The sequence below is a fragment of the Zea mays genome, chromosome 3 (genome assembly GCF_902167145.1).
Source record: "Zea mays cultivar B73 chromosome 3, Zm-B73-REFERENCE-NAM-5.0, whole genome shotgun sequence".
NCBI lineage: Eukaryota > Viridiplantae > Streptophyta > Magnoliopsida > Poales > Poaceae > Zea > Zea mays.
Window position 1 is genome coordinate 84,761,068 of NC_050098.1, and position 16,632 is coordinate 84,777,699.

The window sequence follows — 16,632 nt, forward strand, 5'->3', positions numbered from 1 at the left end:
GGCGCCGCCGGCGACTTCTGCCGCCTCTGCGTACGCACGGACCGTCCGGCCCCAGGGCGCGGACCGTCCGGCCGTCAGGCAGAGAAGCCCTAGCCGCGCACCAGGCCGCGGACCGTCCGGCCCCAGGCCGCGGACAGTCTGCCCCTGCGCAGAGAGTACCACCGCGCCTCGCACCAGGCCGCGGACCGTCCGGCCCCGCGCGCGGACCGTCCGCCCCTGTGCAGAGGGCACCGCCACGGTTCTTGTTGAGTGTTTGACGCTCTGGAAAGGCGTCAACATACTTTTTGGCGACTCCGCTGGGGACAACACATCTAGGCTCATCAAATCGGCCCTCAATGGCCGGTTCAAGGGAGAGCTCTGATATTTCTCCAAGCAACATCATAGAGCCGACTTGGGAAACCTTGCCGGCTGACGAGCAGCTCCAGTTTGAGGAGCACAAGGAGCGGATGATCCAGGAGGCGAAAGCAAAATTCTTGGCCAACTTCAAAGTGGACAGGAACAACAAGGTCGTCCGACATCGGGCGACGGATCCGGCTTCGCTCCAACCCACGCCAGATATCCCCAATGTAAGTAATACCAACGAGCTACAATCTCTTAGAAATTATGTAGAAGAGCAGCGTGAACAAATGCAGAACATCATAGGGGGTATGCGAAGCGATGTTAAGAGACTAGTACGTGCATTCGATAAATCTAACATCACAAATTTTCCTTCACACGAGGTTGAGTTAGGAGGTAACACACGTAACACATCGGCTACAGGTTGTCACGACCAGTCACAACCCCTTTATGGGATGCCGATGGACACATACCCTGAGCAACCGCAAATCGGCAGTAAATCAGCCGATCTGCACATGCCCGGACCGTCCGCACGTGAGCGCAGACCGTCCGGGCCAGCAACAGTCGGGCCTATTTTTAATGAGTTACCTAGATATGCGCCCGAGCCACCACACACGGCACAGAACCCAAACTACCCAGTCGGACGGTCCGCATACAACGACGGACGGTCCACATATTGTGACACCCCAGGTGTCAGTTTCGTGTATGATGGGAGATTAATCCTAATCTCGGATGCTCAATAAAAATTTCTCTTTCTCGCTCGCGTATGTCTCTGATTATCCAGATTATTCATTCACGTTTCACCGAATTCGGAGTTACTCAATCTCATAGAAGGCCAATTTTTGGAGCCTGCTAAAAATTTTATCCTCGGCACGAATGCAATCTCGATATTCAATCTCGATTTATAAATCTCGTCTAAAGCTCATATTAATCAAACGCTCGACAGTTGCTGGTCGCGCTGTGTCCGAATCCAATTTCTCGATGCTCGATCGATGTCCAACTATTTTAATCCGAGTCCATACTCACAAACGAAATAATCAATATGTTGTCCTCTGATCAAATCTTACTCGACTCAGCTTAGCATCTCTGTATCCAATCCGATTTCAAAATCAACATCGGCAACGATTTTTATATATCACGATTCGTTTTCTCCGACTAAAAATCCAAAACTGATCAAATCTCAGGACGGTTTATTTTCGATTTACGCGTAGGGAATTATTTTCAAGCGAAATCTAATTAGACTCTCAGCCGAATTAATTGCTCAATCGTCCGTTCGCCGAAATCTATTTCGCTCTATTCTGTGTACAGACGAATTCCGCGGGAACATTTATTCCGGAAAATGTTTAGCGCAGCCCGATTTCGTGTTTGGGCCAGCCCAACCCAGCCCAATTGGGCCCATTTAAAACCCTAACCCTAGTGCCCCTTCTATAAATAGCACCTCTCTCCCTTGCAAATTGGCAATTTTGCACTCCCACCCTCCATTTTTCCCTAGCCGCCACCAGCCATACTCCCTGCCTTCTTCCTCGCTGCTCACGGCAGCAGCAGCCAGCGCAGGGAGCTTCCTCCACCCATGGCGCCCAGATTTTTTCCAGCCTTTCTCCCCTTGGCGCAGGTTCCAAACGCGGCGCCCCTGCTCCTCTTCCTCCTGCACGCACGCCAGGGCAGGGAGCCCTGCTTCCCACGGCTGCAGCAGGGAGCACGGCTCCTTCCCCTCCCATGGCCGGCCTCCCTTCTCCCCCTCGGCTCCTTCCTCTAGGCCGAGCTCCTATGTCAGGAACGGCTGCTCCACTTGATCGCTGCTCCATTTTTCCCTCGCCCCCTGCTCTCCCCTTGTCCGCGACATTCTCTGCCCGCGCGCAAAGCTGCTGACCGGAGCGCAGCATGGCAGCACCGCCCTTCCGTGGACGAAGCTGGTGCCCCTTCCAGCTTCTCCACTGCAGCAGGCCGGGCATCCCCATGCCTGCGCCTTCCCTCTCTTGTCGTGCCTTCCCCATGGTCAGGATCTGCGGCAGAAGTCGTGTGCTACCAGTTAGATGGTATGTGCAGCAACCACGCTCCGCAGCTCCTTGCAACAGCAAGCAATCCCTGCCGCATGCCACCTGCTCGATATATTGCGCAGCCACATCGTCGTTGCCCTTTCTCGCAGCACGCCGTCGTTGGTTCTAGGTGCTGCTACCTACATCCCTCGCACTCACCTTGCTCGACAAAAATGCCTCCCCGTTCGTCGACCTCGGGTGGCTGCACACTTATTGTCGCTGCCCCTTGTCCGTCAACACGCAGCCCCTCTGTTTCCCCATTAGCGCAGCAACCCCGACGTCTCCGCGCTCTGTCGGCTCGCTGTTTAGTGAAGCCAGTGGACAGCACGTCGTCGACGCTCGCCGGGTGTTTGCTGTTTTTGCGCAGCCCCATCCGCGACGCCGTCGAAACCCGTGCTAGCCGTCAATGCCATTCGTCGCGCACGCGTGTTCGATACAAGACCGGTCGGGTGAACCACATGCATGCACAACTCAAATCCGATCCCATTCAGGTTGATTGATTTATAGTTTACCATACGTATGATTTGGTTGATGTCATGCAGTGCACGTATATGTGTGGATGTGTGTAAAATGTTTTGGTTATACGCATTAGTAGGTTCGCATTTACGGTTGGAGAACAAGAAGTTGTTTGCTGTGTGCGATTTGTAGTTTGTCTAAATACGTTTTGGTCGATGTGGTGTGTATTGGTGTTTGAATATAGGTGGCTGCGATGATTCATTTATGTGTCACGAGGATGGTTCGTGGATGGTATTAGTCGTTTGTTAAAATACTTCGCCATAAAGCAGTGTGTTAGTCGTGGTAAATCTAATAAAACGTAAAGCATGTTTGGTGATTTCCGCAGTCGGCTAATGAGTTAGTCTATGTAAATATATTTTATGTATTCATCATGGTGTAGGTTAGAGTGGGTTGAAAATATAAAATTATGTCACATATGATTAGTGTTTTAAAGGCGGATGTACGAATAATCAGTTGGTGTTTCACTCGTCTAGTTGCTAAGTGTTGCCATAGATAATTGTGCTAAAATTGGTTATAAGACTGCAGTGGTCACGTGGTGTGGTTGGCTGCGATAAGTAGATTGGAAGTGTGGGTTTGTCTGAGCACGATATTGTCAAATGTGTATGTCGAATTGCGTTGTAGTAGTGATTTCGTTAAGTTGAACCGAAGAGCCTCGAGTGCACGCCACAACATGGTTGTATGCGAGACAGGGTAAAATAAAGTGTGCTCGACATAAATGTTCAGTCGTTGTAGGTGGGAATTGTCTTTGCTTAAATAGAGAGGTGGTGACATGCCGAAGTAGTCATCGCCTCCTCTATGTTTATAAGTCAAGCCAAAATGCGGGATACTAGTAGTACGCTAGGCAGGCGGTGTTCCAAATAGATAAATCGAGTGATGTGGTAGCTGTCCAGCATGATAGAGGTTGAGTCACTTAGGTTATAAATTGATGCTCGACATGTGAGGTCTCCTAAAATATGGTGTTTTAAGTGACTTGTGCGTTGTCCAGTTTAAGTTGAGAAATGGTTAAGAAAAACTAATTAACCTTCTCCCACCTATGTTTTTGAGTTGCGAAGTCTAAAATACCTTGCTAAGTGTTATACTAGTTAACCAACTTGTTAGATGACTTTAGTTAAGCTCGTGGTCACGATGATTTGCTTGTTGTAGTCTAAATACGTATGGTTGTGGTCGCGGATGAAAAGTATTAGTGCTCATGTGAGGTCTAAGTTAAAATGCAAATTATGGTGTCAACCTCACTTCGATATCGATTATCGGGGAGAATGCGTTGTTAATTAAATATGGTACTTCTAGTGCTCATAATGACACGGATAAAATTTGTAAGTCTACTGGTCAGTGCTCATTCGGTTAATTTAACTCTAACAAATGGTAAAGTGTTAGAATAACTCAAGTCTCTAAACCATGACAATTCTTGAATTATATAGAAGCTGAAATTTAGTAATGGCTGTTTTGGACTGCACGCACTGTTTTAGTTGTGCTGTATGTTTGATGAACTAAATGGTGTTTTCTGTAGATATGTACTGTAGAAAAGTGGTAGATAACTTTATTATCTTACTTGTGTTAAAATTTGACAGCCATAGGACTGACAGTTTAGGAGTTATGCTTTTTACAAATTCAGTAACTGAATCTGTCCAATTTCTGTACAGATTTCAGGCCTGACGGTTTAAGAGTTATGAAATTTACAAACTGATTGCTGTGTTCTGTCCTCTGTCAGAACAGATTTCGAAAACTGTAATATTTGATTTGATTAAAACTGTAATCACTTCTTGGTGATTATAAAAGTTATGTAGGGCTTTTTCTAAGATTTCCAAAAAGTCTTGGATCACTATTTTTGGTGATCTGAAGATTAAGTTAAGGATGTTTAAAACTCTGAAGACTGAATCTGTCCAATTCTGGACAACAAAGCCTTCTAGTGTATTTTATCCTTAGTTAAATATTGAATCACCTTAAGATGTTTATAAATGATATGTAGACAATTTTATTAACTTTCCAGAAAGTCTAGGATCACCTTGTTTGGATGCCTGAATCTTCAGTTGTGAATTTTTGAAGTTGCAAGTCAGAATCTGTCCAAATCTGGACAGTGCTGCTGTAATTGCACTTTTTGACCTTGCTAACAGCTGAATCCTGTGGAGGTAAAAATACAAAAGTTATAGTTCACTTTTTGAGCTTTCCAGAAAGTCTTAGTTGGCTATTTTTGAATTAATATTTGAAGAGTTATGATTAAAACTAGCAACTGCTGTATTGCTGTCCAAAAATTCTGCTAGTGCGCTTTTGATTGTTTATTTCCCCCTTCTCGCTAAAAATGTTTGGTTTGCTCTTAAGTAATGTAGACTTGCCATGGCTAAGCTAGAGATGACATGTGTGTCATGTTTTATATGTTCCTTTGTCTAGTGATAGCGATATAGGAGCTCCTTAGACATTGACGCTTATGTCCTCTAGTGAAATTGTGTTGTCGGTGATGCTTGTGCGCGATCAATAGGAGAACTAATGAAAAGCCGTATCCAAACAAATAAAATGCGCGTACCTGTAATGTCATAGTTGTGTTGCGTAAATAAATAAAATGTTGTGGTCTTTTTAAAGGTGTTAATGTTGGACGTCGATAACGTGTAGATAACTAATGCTAGCGTATGGTTGTTTGCGGTGTCTTCTCATTTAATGTTTGGTTCGCCGCTGTGTCTTTGTATATCTTGTGTTACTTTCATTATATTCATACATATGCATCTTGCATCTCATTTAGGACCGAGTGATGACGATCGTGCAAGTGATGTGGTGCCACCCACAAGATGCAGTTGGTGGATGACCCAAGGAAGGATGGACATAACCAGTGGATGCTCGCCAAGCGAGTACCCTCCCCCAGCAAACACTATCTAAGTGTTAAATTAAAGGCAAGCCCCGGTTTATGCATAACCTGTTATTTATACTATTTTACTGCACTTATTGATTGTAGGATTGAATGTGCACTTAAGTGTAGGAGTTGTTTGAAACCCTAGTTGCATGATCTCAGGAATCCTGTTGAGATGAATACTAGTATGCTAGGTCGAGTAGCTGCTTTTTTAAGTAGGATCTCGGTAGAAGTCGAGTGATTTTTCTAGCACTCGCGCGAGGTCAGGAAATTGGTTGTATCCACTTTCTATCATAATGGTGCTGGTTTGTGGACAACAATCCATGGGGATTGGTTGTCCACGGGATAAAAATTTGAATAAGGATTAAGGTGTGGTACCGTGTGTCAAGCGTTTGAACGTACTAAACACATACCGAGAAATATGGTAAATCGGTAAGCCTAGTACCTGAGTGAACCTGCCCGCAGATTGCCCTCCTCACGCGACCTAAGACGTGGTCTCCCATTCCGGTTATGGTGGGTACAAGTGCGGTCACTGCACGACGGCAGTCGGGATCAGTGAGGCATTGTACGCCAAGGCGGTGAGCCCCTTTCTGTTGCCAGGGAATCGATGGGGACGATTGATGTGTGTGGGGACGGAGTGCCCCTACATGTCGTGTGTTTAGGTTTACCTTGCAAGGTTTAAAAACTCGATTCGAATCGTCTGCTTCTCGCAGCTAATGAGACTGCTTGATCCATGCTGCTACATTGAGTAATAAGTGGAAATGAGGTGACTGGAAACAGATGTTGATTGCTAAAAATGTTTGATATCATGTATGAGTAGTTAGGTACTCACTTAGTTTAAAAGGATCATACTAAAACTTGAAAAGCTAAAACTTGATTTTAGACTCAGCTAGTGCTTTTGGCAAACCAAACCCCTCAGCCAAACAGCTGCATGTCTAGAGGTAGAGGAGTAGACTCCTCACACCGGGTAAGTCTAGCTGAGTATTAGTATACTCAGCCTTGCTTGTGGCATAATTTTTGCAGGTACTTCTTAGGTTGATTGGTTGATGCTGTGACTTGGCCTTCATCCCTGCCACCGGGATAGATGGTCGAGTGGGTTACTGCTTCCGCAGGAGAGGACCAGGAGGAGTAGCGTGGCCAGGCTTCGCCATGTTACTCGGTTCTTCTCCGTTAGTTATTCCGCTGCAATAAAATTTATGGTTATTATTTTCTGAAACTCCGATAATGTAATCACTATTGATACTTATTAAATTTGTGGTATTATGCTTTATTGTGTTTCTCTGTGCCTCACCTTCGAGTGAGCTAGTGGTATTCGATCCTGGTTAAGTGGCTTTATCGGACTATATCCGAGGGACTGGCGGTTTATTCCTATTTAAGTGTGGTCTAGCCTCTAAGGCGGGACTTAGGCACTTAAGTTGGAATAATTCGGGCGGTTCCGCCACAGCTGGTATCGGAGCGAATACCATTACAGAGTAGTCAATAAGTCATGATTACCAACCTTTTCTAAAGTAAAATTTGCTTAGAAACAAATGTTGGATAGATGTCAGGACGATCAGGCTAGACCTAGGACGTGAAGCCTTAGGAAATAGATGGGTAGCTAGGTGGCTATTTATATAGGCCATAAAGGCTACTACTACTATTAATAAGGATGCTGTAGAAGCACCGGAAAAAATTAGTTAGGTCTGAGAAGACGACTAGAATGAGCATGCATCATGATTGTCGCATTATAATTGTCTTTTGTGCATCAACATGCTTCTCTCACCCTTATTCCAATGAAAAGAACTGGTGAGTAATGTGATGTACTGCTATGTTAGAAATGCCTTACCTCGTGTCAGATTGGTAAGTCTTGTTAGGTAGTGTTATGTGTTTCTCTTGCCTTGCTATCTTGGTGGTATTGTAAATGTTCAACCCTTTTTGCAAAAAAAACATTTGTTGCTTGTTCTGTTCATAAAAGAAGACCCCCCTTCCCCAAATAATCTAGTGGTTCCCGAGTGAAACTCAAAAAAAAATCAAATCACGTGCTTGTTTTGGTGTTTCTAGCCCCCTTGAGTGTTTTACCTTTGAAGTTAAACCTGCACAACTTTTAGACCCCCATAGCTTAACCGCTAGCCAAACTAAAACTTCCTTGTGCACTTGTTGTGTCAAAAAAATTATAGTTGGTGTCTAGTTGCGCAAACCCTATCAAGGCCATGTTTCTTTCCATAAATCCTTGCTCCTAAAACTTCATAGCATTTCTGTTAATCATCCTGGCTGATCCTGTTTGCCTACCTCTCCTTTTGCCTGGATCTGGTAATCCTTTTTCTTATGAATCATGTTGGCTTTATCATCCGAATCTCGGGATCCCCTATCGACTATGCCCCGTTAGCTGGTTATCTGCTATAACCCGTTCTCAAGTATCAAATGTTGATCTTGCCTAAATCTCTCATTCTAATTATTCTCATACTCTTTCTCCAAGGATCATGACGTCATTTTATCAACTTATCTCTAATCAGTGTATCCATTTAGTTCAATGGATTTCATTGTTGTCCTTGGTTCTCTCATGTCTCTAAAAGCTCAACAATCTATTTTGATCTCATGGTCGGTTCATCCTCATATCAAATCTCGTGCTAATATCTGATCTGATAATCTCTATGTTGATCATAAAATGGTTCTCTGAGTTAAATAAAAATTCTCATCTGATGCTCTTTTGCCAACAATCTTTGCTTCAACTTTAGTCACATATTCTGAGCCATACTCTCATGGGCTCCATCTATCTGTGCTATGTGGATTTCTCATTGGTTGCGTTTGGTAATGGTGTTATGACTAACGACTGATGGTGCCGCGACGAAACCGAGAGCCTACTATGGTGCACACATGGTTGAGCTGCTCGGCACGCGCTGGTATCGCGGTTAATAGTTGTGATCCATTACGAGACTATACTGATGTGCTATCTTTTGTGAACATCTTCTCAGAGTGATCGCTGCATTTTGTCTCAGCATGCCGTGATATTCTATCCAAATCTATCTTCATTATCTTGTCAAATCCCACCTCATGAATTTGCACCTATCTTCAGCCTGGGAGTTACATGCTTCTCCACCCTTAAAGATCCTCATTCGAATCTCGGGACGAGATTCTTTTTAAGGGGGGAAGGCTGTGACACCCCAGGTGTCAGTTTCGTGTATGACGGGAGATTAATCCTAATCTCGGATGGTCAGTAAAAATTTCTCTTTCTTGCTCGCGTATGTCTCTGATTATCCAGATTATTCATTCACGTTTCACCGAATTCGGAGTTACTCAGTCTCAGAAGGCCAATTTTTGGAGCCTGCTAAAAATTTTATCCTCGGCACGAATGCAATCTCGATATTCAATCTCGATTTATAAATCTCGTCTAAAGCTCATATTAATCAAACGCTCGACAGTTGCTGGTCGCGCTGTGTCCGAATCCAATTTCTCGATGCTCGATGGATGTCCAACTATTTTAATCCGAGTCCATACTCACAAACGAAATAATCAATATGTCGTCCTCTGATCAAATCTTACTCGACTCAGCTTAGCATCTCTGTATCCAATCTGATTTCAAAATCAACATCGGCAACGATTTTTATATATCACGATTCGTTTTCTCCGACTAAAAATCCAAAACAGATCAAATCTCAGGACGGTTTATTTTCGATTTACGCGTAGGGAATTATTTTCAAGCGAAATCTAATTAGACTCTCGGCCGAATTAATTGCTCAATCGTCCGTTCGCCGAAATCTATTTCGCTCTATTCTGTGTACAGACAAATTCCGCGGGAACATTTATTCCGAAAAATGTTTAGCGCAGCCCGATTTCGTGTTTGGGCCAGCCCAACCCAGCCCAATTGGGCCCATTTAAAACCCTAACCCTAGTGCCCCTTCTATAAATAGCACCTCTCTCCCTTGCAAATTGGCAATTTTGCACTCCCACCCTCCATTTTTCCCTAGCCGCCACCAGCCATACTCCCTGCCTTCTTCCTCGCTGCTCACGGCAGCAGCAGCCAGCGCAGGGAGCTTCCTCCACCCATGGCGCCCAGATTTTTTCCAGCCTTTCTCCCCTTGGCGCAGGTTCCAAACGCGGCGCCCCTGCTCCTCTTCCTCCTGCACGCACGCCAGGGCAGGGAGCCCTGCTTCCCACGGCTGCAGCAGGGAGCACGGCTCCTTCCCCTCCCATGGCCGGCCTCCCTTCTCCCCCTCGGCTCCTTCCTCTAGGCCGAGCTCCTATGTCAGGAACGGCTGCTCCACTTGATCGCTGCTCCATTTTTCCCTTGCCCCCTGCTCTCCCCTTGTCCGCGACATTCTCTGCCCGCGCGCAAAGCTGCTGACCGGAGCGCAGCATGGCAGCGCCGCCCTTCCGTGGACGAAGCTGGTGCCCCTTCCAGCTTCTCCACTGCAGCAGGCCGGGCATCCCCATGCCTGCGCCTTCCCTCTCTTGTCGTGCCTTCCCCATGGTCAGGATCTGCGGCAGAAGTCGTGTGCTACCTGTTAGATGGTATGTGCAGCAACCACGCTCCGCAGCTCCTTGCAACAACAAGCAATCCCTGCCGCATCCCACCTGCTCGATATATTGCGCAGCCACATCGTCGTTGCCCTTTCTCGCAGCACGCCGTCGTTGGTTCTAGGTGCTGCTACCTACATCCCTCGCACTCACCTTGCTCGACAAAAATGCCTCCCCGTTCGTCGACCTCGGGTGGCTGCACACTTGTTGTCGCTGCCCCTTGTCCGTCAACGCGCAGCCCCTCTGTTTCCCCATTGGCGCAGCAGCCCCGACGTCTCCGTGCTCTGTCGGCTCGCTGTTTTGTGAAGCCAGTGGACAGCACGTCGTCGACGCTCGCCGGGTGTTTGCTGTTTTTGCGCAGCCCCATCCGTGACGCCGTCGAAACCCGTGCTAGCCATCAATGCCATTCGTCGCGCACGCGTGTTCGATACAAGACCGGTCGGGTGAACCACATGCATGCACAACTCAAATCCGATCCCATTCAGGTTGATTGATTTATAGTTTACCATACGTATGATTTGGTTGATGTCATGCAGTGCACGTATATGTGTGGATGTGTGTAAAATGTTTTGGTTATACGCATTAGTAGGTTCGCATTTACGGTTGGAGAACAAGAAGTTGTTTGCTGTGTGCGATTTGTAGTTTGTCTAAATACGTTTTGGTCGATGTGGTGTGTATTGGTGTTTGAATATAGGTGGCTGCGATGATTCATTTATGTGTCACGAGGATGGTTCGTGGATGGTATTAGTCGTTTGTTAAAATACTTCGTCATAAAGCAGTGTGTTAGTCGTGGTAAATCTAATAAAACGTAAAGCATGTTTGGTGATTTCCGCAGTCGACTAATGAGTTAGTCTATGTAAATATATTTTATGTATTCATCATGGTGTAGGTTAGAGTGGGTTGAAAATATAAAATTATGTCACATATGATTAGTGTTTTAAAGGCGGATGTACGAATAATCAGTTGGTGTTTCACTCATCTAGTTGCTAAGTGTTGCCATAGATAATTGTGCTAAAATTGGTTATAAGAATGCAGTGGTCACGTGGTGTGGTTGGCTGCGATAAGTAGATTGGAAGTGTGGGTTTGTCTAAGCACGATATTGTCAAATGTGTATGTCGAATTGCGTTGTAGTAGTGATTTCGTTAAGTTGAACCGAAGAGCCTCGAGTGCACGCCACAACATGGTTGTATGCGAGACAGGGTAAAATAAAGTGTGCTCGACATAAATGTTCAGTCGTTGTAGGTGGGAATTGTCTTTGCTTAAATAGAGAGGTGGTGACATGCCGAAGTAGTCATCGCCTCCTCTATGTTTATAAGTCAAGCCAAAATGCGGGATACTAGTAGTACGCTAGGCAGGCGGTGTTCCAAATAGATAAATCGAGTGATGTGGTAGCTGTCCAGCATGATAGAGGTTGAGTCACTTAGGTTATAAATTGATGCTCGACATGTGAGGTCTCCTAAAATATGGTGTTTTAAGTGACTTGTGCGTTGTCCAGTTTAAGTTGAGAAATGGTTAAGAAAAACTAATTAACCTTCTCCCACCTATGTTTTTGAGTTGCGAAGTCTAAAAATACCTTGCTAAGTGTTATACTAGTTAACCAACTTGTTAGATGACTTTAGTTAAGCTCGTGGTCACGATGATTTGCTTGTTGTAGTCTAAATACGTATGGTTGTGGTCGCGGATGAAAAGTATTAGTGCTCATGTGAGGTCTAAGTTAAAATGCAAATTATGGTGTCAACCTCACTTCGATATCGATTATCGGGGAGAATGCGTTGTTAATTAAATATGGTACTTCTAGTGCTTATAATGACACGGATAAAATTTGTAAGTCTACTGGTTAGTGCTCATTCGGTTAATTTAACTCTAACAAATGGTAAAGTGTTAGAATAACTCAAGTCTCTAAACCATGACAATTCTTGAATTATATAGAAGCTGAAATTTAGTAATGGCTGTTTTGGACTGCACGCACTGTTTTAGTTGTGTTGTATGTTTGATGAACTAAATGGTGTTTTCTGTAGATATGTACTATAGAAAAGTGGTAGATAACTTTATTATCTTACTTGTGTTAAAATTTGACAGCCATAGGACTGACAGTTTAGGAGTTATGCTTTTTACAAATTCAGTAACTGAATCTGTCCAATTTCTGTACAGATTTCAGAGATTGTACTGTTTGCTTAAGTTAATTTTTGAATCAGTCCTTGTAGATTATAAGAAAGTTGTAGATGCTTTTCTAATCTTGCTTGTGTTAAAATTTCATAACTAAAGGCCTGACGGTTTAAGAGTTATGAAATTTACAAACTGATTGCTGTGTTCTGTCCTCTGTCAGAACAGATTTCGAAAACTGTAATATTTGATTTGATTAAAACTGTAATCACTTCTTGGTGATTATAAAAGTTATGTAGGGCTTTTTCTAAGCTTTCCAAAAAGTCTTGGATCACTATTTTTGGTGATTTGAAGATTAAGTTAAGGATGTTTAAAACTCTGAAGACTGAATCTGTCCAATTCTAGACAGCAAAGCCTTCTAGTGTATTTTATCCTTAGTTAAATATTGAATCACCTTAAGATGTTTATAAATGATATGTAGACAATTTTATTACCTTTCCAGAAAGTCTAGGATCACCTTGTTTGGATGCCTGAATCTTCAGTTGTGAATTTTTGAAGTTGCAAGTCAGAATCTGTCCAAATCTGGACAGTGCTGCTGTAATTGCACTTTTTGACCTTGCTAACAGCTGAATCCTGTGGAGGTAAAAATACCAAAGTTGTAGTTCACTTTTTAAGCTTTCCAGAAAGTCTTAGTTGGCTATTTTTGGATTAATATTTGAAGAGTTATGATTAAAACTAGCAACTGCTGTATTGCTGTCCAAAAATTCTGCTAGTGCGCTTTTGATTGTTTATTTCACCCTTCTCGCTAAAAATGTTTGGTTTGCTCTTAAGTAATGTAGACTTGCCATGGCTAAGCTAGAGATGACATGTGTGTCATGTTTTATATGTTCCTTTGTCTAGTGATAGCGATATAAGAGTTCCTTAGACATTGACGCTTATGTCCTCTAGTGAAATTGTGTTGTCGGTGATGCTTGTGCGCGATCAATAGGAGAACTAATGAAAAGCCGTATCCAAACGAATAAAATGCGCGTACCTGTAATGTCATAGTTGTGTTGCGTAAATAAATAAAATGTTGTGGTCTTTTTAAAGGTGTTAATGTTGGACGTCGATAACATGTAGATAACTAATGCTAGCGTATGGTTGTTTGCGGTGTCTTCTCATTTAATGTTTGGTTCGCCGCTGTGTCTTTGTATATCTTGTGTTACTTTCATTATATTCATACATATGCATCTTGCATCTCATTTAGGACCGAGAGATGACGATCGTGCAAGTGATGTGGTGCCACCCACAAGATGCAGTCGGTGGATGACCCAAGGAAGGATGGACATAACCAGTGGATGCTCGCCAAGCGAGTACCCTCCCCCAGCAAACACTATCTAAGTGTTAAATTAAAGGCAAGCCCTGGTTTATGCATAACCTGTTATTTATACTATTTTACTGCACTTATTGATTGTAGGATTGAATGTGCACTTAAGTGTAGGAGTTGTTTGAAACCCTAGTTGCATGATCTCAGGAATCCTGTTGAGATGAATACTAGTATGCTAGGTCGAGTAGCTGCTTTTTTAAGTAGGATCTCGGTAGAAGTCGAGTGATTTTTCTAGCACTCGCGCGAGGTCAGGAAATTGGTTGTATCCACTTTCTATCATAATGGTGCTGGTTTGTGGACAACAATCCATGGGGATTGGTTGTCCACGGGATAAAAATTTGAATAAGGATTAAGGTGTGCTACCGTGTGTCAAGCGTTTGAACGTACTAAACACATACCGAGAAATATGGTAAATCGGTAAGCCTAGTACCTGAGTGAACCTGCCCGCAGATTGCCCTCCTCACGCGACCTGACACGTGGTCTCCCATTCCGGTTATGGTGGGTACAAGTGCGGTCACTGCACGACGGCAGTCGGGATCAGTGAGGCATTGTACGCCAAGGCGGTGAGCCCCTTTCTGTTGCCAGGGAATCGATGGGGACGGTTGATGTGTGTGGGGACAGAGTGCCCCTACATGTCGTGTGTTTAGGTTTACCTTGCAAGGTTTAAAAACTCGATTCGAATCGTCTGCTTCTCGCAGCTAATGAGACTGCTTGATCCATGCTGCTACATTGAGTAATAAGTGGAAATGAGGTGACTGGAAAGAGATGTTGATTGCTAAAAATGTTTGATATCATGTATGAGTAGTTAGGTACTCACTTAGTTTAAAAGGATCATACTAAAACTTGAAAAGCTAAAACTTGATTTTAGACTCAGCTAGTGCTTTTGGCAAACCAAACCCCTCAGCCAAACAGCTGCATGTCTAGAGGTAGAGGAGTAGATTCCTCACACCGGGTAAGTCTAGCTGAGTATTAGTATACTCAGCCTTGCTTGTGGCATAATTTTTGTAGGTACTTCTTAGGTTGATTGGTTGATGCTGTGACTTGGCCTTCATCCCTGCCACCGGGATAGATGGTCGAGTGGGTTACTGCTTCCGCAGGAGAGGACCAGGAGGAGTAGCGTGGCCAGGCTTCGCCATGTTACTCGGTTCTTCTCCGTTAGTTATTCCGCTGCAATGAAATTTATGGTTATTATTTCTGAAACTCCGATAATGTAATCACTATTGATACTTATTAAATTTGTGGTATTATGCTTTATTGTGTTTCTCTGTGCCTCACCTTCGAGTGAGCTAGTGGTATTCGATCCTGGTTAAGTGGCTTTATCAGACTAGATCCGAGGGACTGACGGTTTATTCCTATTTAAGTGTGGTCTAGCCTCTAAGACGGGACTTAGGCACTTAAGTTGGAATAATTCGGGCGGTTCCGCCACACATATAACCACGGACGGTCCGGGTACGTATCCGGACAGTCCGCGCATGAGTCTTTTGAGGAGGATTACATGAATCCTTGCCCGTCCCAGCAACACTTCCCATCACACTATGTGTCGGTGTTTCGAGACCGGGGGGTCCCTAAGCCGACGAGTGAATGTGCCGCGTGCCCCAGCCCAGATGGGTCGAGCGCGTGGGCGAGCGCGAAGGGGGGAAGCGAGGTGGCCGGAGACGGGCGTGAGAGAGGTGGAAATCCCGCGGCCTTCGTGTTCGTCCCGCGCCCAGGTCGGGTGCGCTTGCAGTAGGGGTTACAAGCGTCCACGCGGGTGAGGGAAGCGAGCGGCCCCAAGAGAGCGCCAGTCTCGTCCTCGTCCCCGCACGGCCAACCTTCTCTAAGAAGGCCCTGGTCCTTCCTTTTATAGGCGTAAGGAGAGGATCCAGGTGTACAATGGGGGTGTAGCAGAGTGCTATGTGTCTAGCGGGGGAGAGGTAGCGCCCTAAGTACATGCCAATGTGGCAGCCGGAGAGATCTTGGCACCCAGCTGGTGTGATGTCGTGGCTGTCGGAGGAGCAACGGAGCCTGGCGGAGGGACAGCTGTCGGAGCGGTTGGGTCCTTGCTGACGTCCTCCTGCTTCCGTAAGAGAGCTGAGAGTCGCCGTCGTCACAGGGCTTGCGGGGCGCCATCATTGCCTATCTGGCGGAGCTAGCCAGATGGGACACCGGTCTTGTTCTCTGCGGCCCGAGTCGGATCGGGGTAGGGTGATGATGGCGCTTCCTGTTGACGTGGTTGTCCTGCGCCCTAGGTCGGGCGACGTGGAGGCTCCTCCGAAGCCGAGGTCGAGTCTGTCTTCCATGGCCGAGGCCGAGCCCGAGCCCCTGGGTCGGGCGAGGCGGAGGTCGTTCGGCAGAGGCCAGGGCGGAGTCCGAGCCCTGGGGTTGGGCGAAGCGGAGTTCGTCGTCTTCTGTGGCTGAGCCCGAGTCCGAGCCCTGGGTCGGGCGGAGCGGAGTTCGCCGTCTTCCGGGGCTTAGCCCGAGTCCGAGCCATGGGTCGGGCGGAGCGGAGTTCGCCGTCTTCCGGGGCTTAGCCCGAGTCCGAGCCCTGGGTCGGGCGGAGCGGAGTTCGCCGTCTTCCGGGGCCTAGCCCGAGTCCGAGCCCTGGGTCGGGCGGAGCGGAGTTCGCCGTCTTCCGGGGCTTAGCCCGAGTCCGAGCCCTGGGTCGGGTGGAGCGGAGTTTCCTATGGCGCCTTTGGCAGGGCCTGACTGCCTGTCAGTCCCACTCTGTCAAGTGGCACTGCAGTCGGAGTGGCGTAGGCGGCGCTGTCCTTCTGTCAGACCGGTCAGTGGAGCGGCGAAGTGACGGCGGTCACTGCGGCTCTGCCGGGGGGCGCGCGTCAGGATAAAGGTGTCAGGCCACCTTTGCGTTAAATGCTCCTGCGACTCGGTCGGTCGGCGCGGCGATTTAGTCAGGGTTGCTTCTTAGCGAAGGCAAGGCCTCGGTCGAGCCGGCGACGTGTCCGCCG

At 46.1% G+C, this 16,632-nt stretch overlaps 2 protein-coding genes across 2 annotated transcripts; both read left to right on the top strand.

The window, feature by feature from the left end:
• Positions 1-2,374: 2,374 nt before the first annotated feature.
• LOC109945243 (uncharacterized) lies at positions 2,375-5,753 on the top strand. The gene is made up of 3 exons (XM_020551089.1): positions 2,375-2,765; positions 3,650-3,652; positions 5,620-5,753. Exons 1-3 carry the CDS (start codon positions 2,375-2,377, stop codon positions 5,751-5,753), a joined length of 528 nt encoding a protein of 175 aa, XP_020406678.1.
• A 4,461-nt stretch (positions 5,754-10,214) lies between these two features.
• Positions 10,215-13,701, top strand: LOC109945244 (uncharacterized). Its single transcript, XM_020551090.1, has 3 exons — positions 10,215-10,605; positions 11,490-11,492; positions 13,568-13,701. The coding sequence occupies exons 1-3, from the start codon at positions 10,215-10,217 to the stop codon at positions 13,699-13,701; spliced, it is 528 nt and encodes a 175-aa protein (XP_020406679.1).
• Positions 13,702-16,632: the final 2,931 nt, after the last annotated feature.